This window comes from Ursus maritimus, unplaced genomic scaffold, assembly GCF_017311325.1.
Source record: "Ursus maritimus isolate PB19 unplaced genomic scaffold, ASM1731132v1 scaffold_116, whole genome shotgun sequence".
NCBI lineage: Eukaryota > Metazoa > Chordata > Mammalia > Carnivora > Ursidae > Ursus > Ursus maritimus.
This window is the reverse complement of record NW_024423520.1, coordinates 3,167-5,832: the sequence shown is the minus strand read 5'-3', so window position 1 is coordinate 5,832 and position 2,666 is coordinate 3,167. Positions and strand designations below refer to the sequence as shown.

At 46.4% G+C, this 2,666-nt stretch overlaps 1 protein-coding gene across 1 annotated transcript in view; it reads right to left on the bottom strand.

Moving 5' to 3' along the window:
* The window catches only part of LOC121101951 (protein WWC3-like), a gene marked incomplete at its 5' end in the record, with an annotated part of 2,282 nt that extends 794 nt beyond the window's left edge, over positions 1-1,488 (bottom strand). Inside the window, 2 exons of the mRNA XM_040626579.1 lie at positions 493-620; positions 1,084-1,488. Of these exons, the coding sequence (XP_040482513.1) occupies positions 493-620; positions 1,084-1,488 (533 nt within the window). The remainder of the gene's footprint in view (positions 1-492; positions 621-1,083) is intronic.
* Positions 1,489-2,666: the final 1,178 nt, after the last annotated feature.

Genomic DNA, 2,666 nt, shown 5'->3' with positions numbered 1-2,666 from the left:
TTTTAATTCTTGTAACGTTTACTTTATGATAATTCAGTAAACTATATTCATAAAATAAACACACTTTCCTGTATGTATGATACATTCAATCAAAAGTTGATTTAAAAATGCAAAGGTGACACATATATGTACATATGTAAATCAGTTACATACAGTAGCAAACATTTGGAAAGAAGTAGCATGTTATTAAAGTCGATAATATATTTACTGCATGAAACTACAGTCATGAGAAAGATAACAGATCATGTAGCAGCATCTAGTATTTTCATTCTTAAAAGCTAACTGCAAAATTAAATAGAAGTGATAACAAATGGTATTTTTAAAAAGTTTATACAAAAAGATCAGAAGAAAAACCAAATGCTAATAGGAATGAAAATTCTTGTTCTATTCTTAACTTACTATTCTTTTTTTCTTACTTACTTTACTTCTTACGATGACAAAGGTATGACAGTCCAAAGCAAGCAGGGAGGTGGGGCCTGCGGCCTTGCCTACCTGAAGGTCTGCACCTGGATGGGCTCCTTGTGGTTCTGCCCCCGCAGCCGACAGACCCCTCTGGAGGCCTTCTTCAGCATCTTCTCAGCTGCCTGTTCTTGATGGAAGTCAAGTTTGGTCTGTCTTGTCTGGAACGGCAACATGGGATGGATGAGACATTTTTACTTCTAGTTCTAAGGAAGAGTGAGTAAAGCCACTCCCAGCCCTGGGGCCCCAGAGGGGAGAAAGGCCTGCCCCATGCACACACAGCCCTGCAACAGGGACTCTTCAAAGGAGCTACCGGGGTCCTTGGGGTGATGCCTTGCAGACAGCGGACCCGGAACACTCCGCTACAAAGCAGAGGGTGGCGAAGCCAGCGGGAGGGTCTGGGGAGCCTTCCTTCTAGCAGCCGTGGACCTGAGGCAGCTCTTGGTGCCACTGGAACACTGGCTGCTGGCCCACAGAGGGAGAAACCCAGCTCCTTCAGACGAGCACTTGGAGTGTTTGAAGTATAGTTTCATCATCATGACCAGGCAGGCCCAGGACGCCAAAGGGACTCCGCAGCAGGCCCCTCGAAGCAGGCCCCCCCAGGCAGAGCCCGTGGCCTCTTACCTGCCTCTCTGCTTCCTTCAGCAGGCTCCGGAATCGCTCGTCCCGCAGCACCCAGTGTGGGAGGTCGGTCTGACCTCGGAGCTGCGCGTCTTCTAACCGCTGCCTCAGTTCACGCAGGGTGCAGATCTCCTCGTTCAGCTGCCTCTGCCGCGTTCTGGAGGCCTGGAGATCCAGCTCCAGGTCCAGGGAGGTGCGGGCCATGAGCTCGGCCAGGGAGGACCTGCAGGGCTGCGGGAGACGGCAGCTGTGAGCACACACGCTCAGCCGGCACCGGGGCGCCGCGCAGCCGCAGCCGGGCAGCACAGACCGACTGTGAGGCCCTTCTACAACGAACAGGTACAGGTGAAGTGCAGCTACGGGACAGGTGTTTCTGTAGTCACGGCCAATTTGAAACAAACATAGGATCTGGGCAAGATTAAGTCTCTAGTTCAATATCAAGGTAGTGATGGAAATGGTCTGCCTTAATGAAGACCTATACATTTGAGAGACAGATTCTTACCTGACACTGGGAGAATTAAAAATGGGTACAATCTAAGTGTTACTGATTATACATTAAATGCCTAAAAATCTCCATCTTCTGTTATTTTTATTCAGAAATTTAATTTTGCACAAAGATACTCTGTATGTAAAGGTGATTCAGTTGTTTTACAATATCAAAAACACCTTGTATACAACAGGTAATTAAATATGTTATAAAGCTAGCATAAAATATGGCCACTGTACAAAGTCGAAAAAAAAAAAAAAACGAGCATGGGGATTCCCACTGTTGCTTCCAGCAGATAGTAAGAAGTTCTCCTTGCCAAGCTTGGGTCATGGTGGGCACAAATTTGCAGCTAGGCTGTTATGGCACATGCAGTCCAAGTTATACAAACAACACAACTCCAGCACTACCTGCCCATTTCAATCAAGAGGAGAGTCAGGGCTGGGATACTTTCCAGATCGAAATACAAAATATGTCAAGAGTATCATCCCAGTGATTTTCCACAATAGCCAGCCACAGCACTCAGAGCACCAGTAGCTGGAGGACCCACAGTAGAGACACTCGGGGAACTAAATCCTGGATATTCCACTCTCTGTTTGTATCTTGGACCCCAGCGCTAGCCTGATCCAGCTGAACACAGACAAATGTTGTAGGACACTTGGAAGAGAGCCCCACAATTCATTCAAGTGCACTGTATCAGCACAGAGTTAACCCTAAGGAAGCTGGGTGGTGAGAAGGCAGTGCCTTTCCCAGTACAGACTGACACATTTCAGCAGAAGAATGAGGAGTATACAGAGCACTTACACTAGGCCCAGCTGCTAGATCAAGGTGTTGTAACCTAAAGGAGCTCTAGTAATAATTACACTGATACAACAGGTATAGTGTTCCCACAGAGTAAAACAAGCTCCTCATTCCTGTTTTGTTTTCGGAGGATGGGGGAATAGGGAATGCCTTTATTGAGATAGCATTCACCTACCCCACATTTTACCCATTTGTATACTATAAATGGTTTTTAGTTAATTCACAGAATCAGCACATTCAGTTCTGGAACATTTTCCTTACCTTCAAAGGAAACCCTGTTTTCTTTAGCAGTCACCTCCCA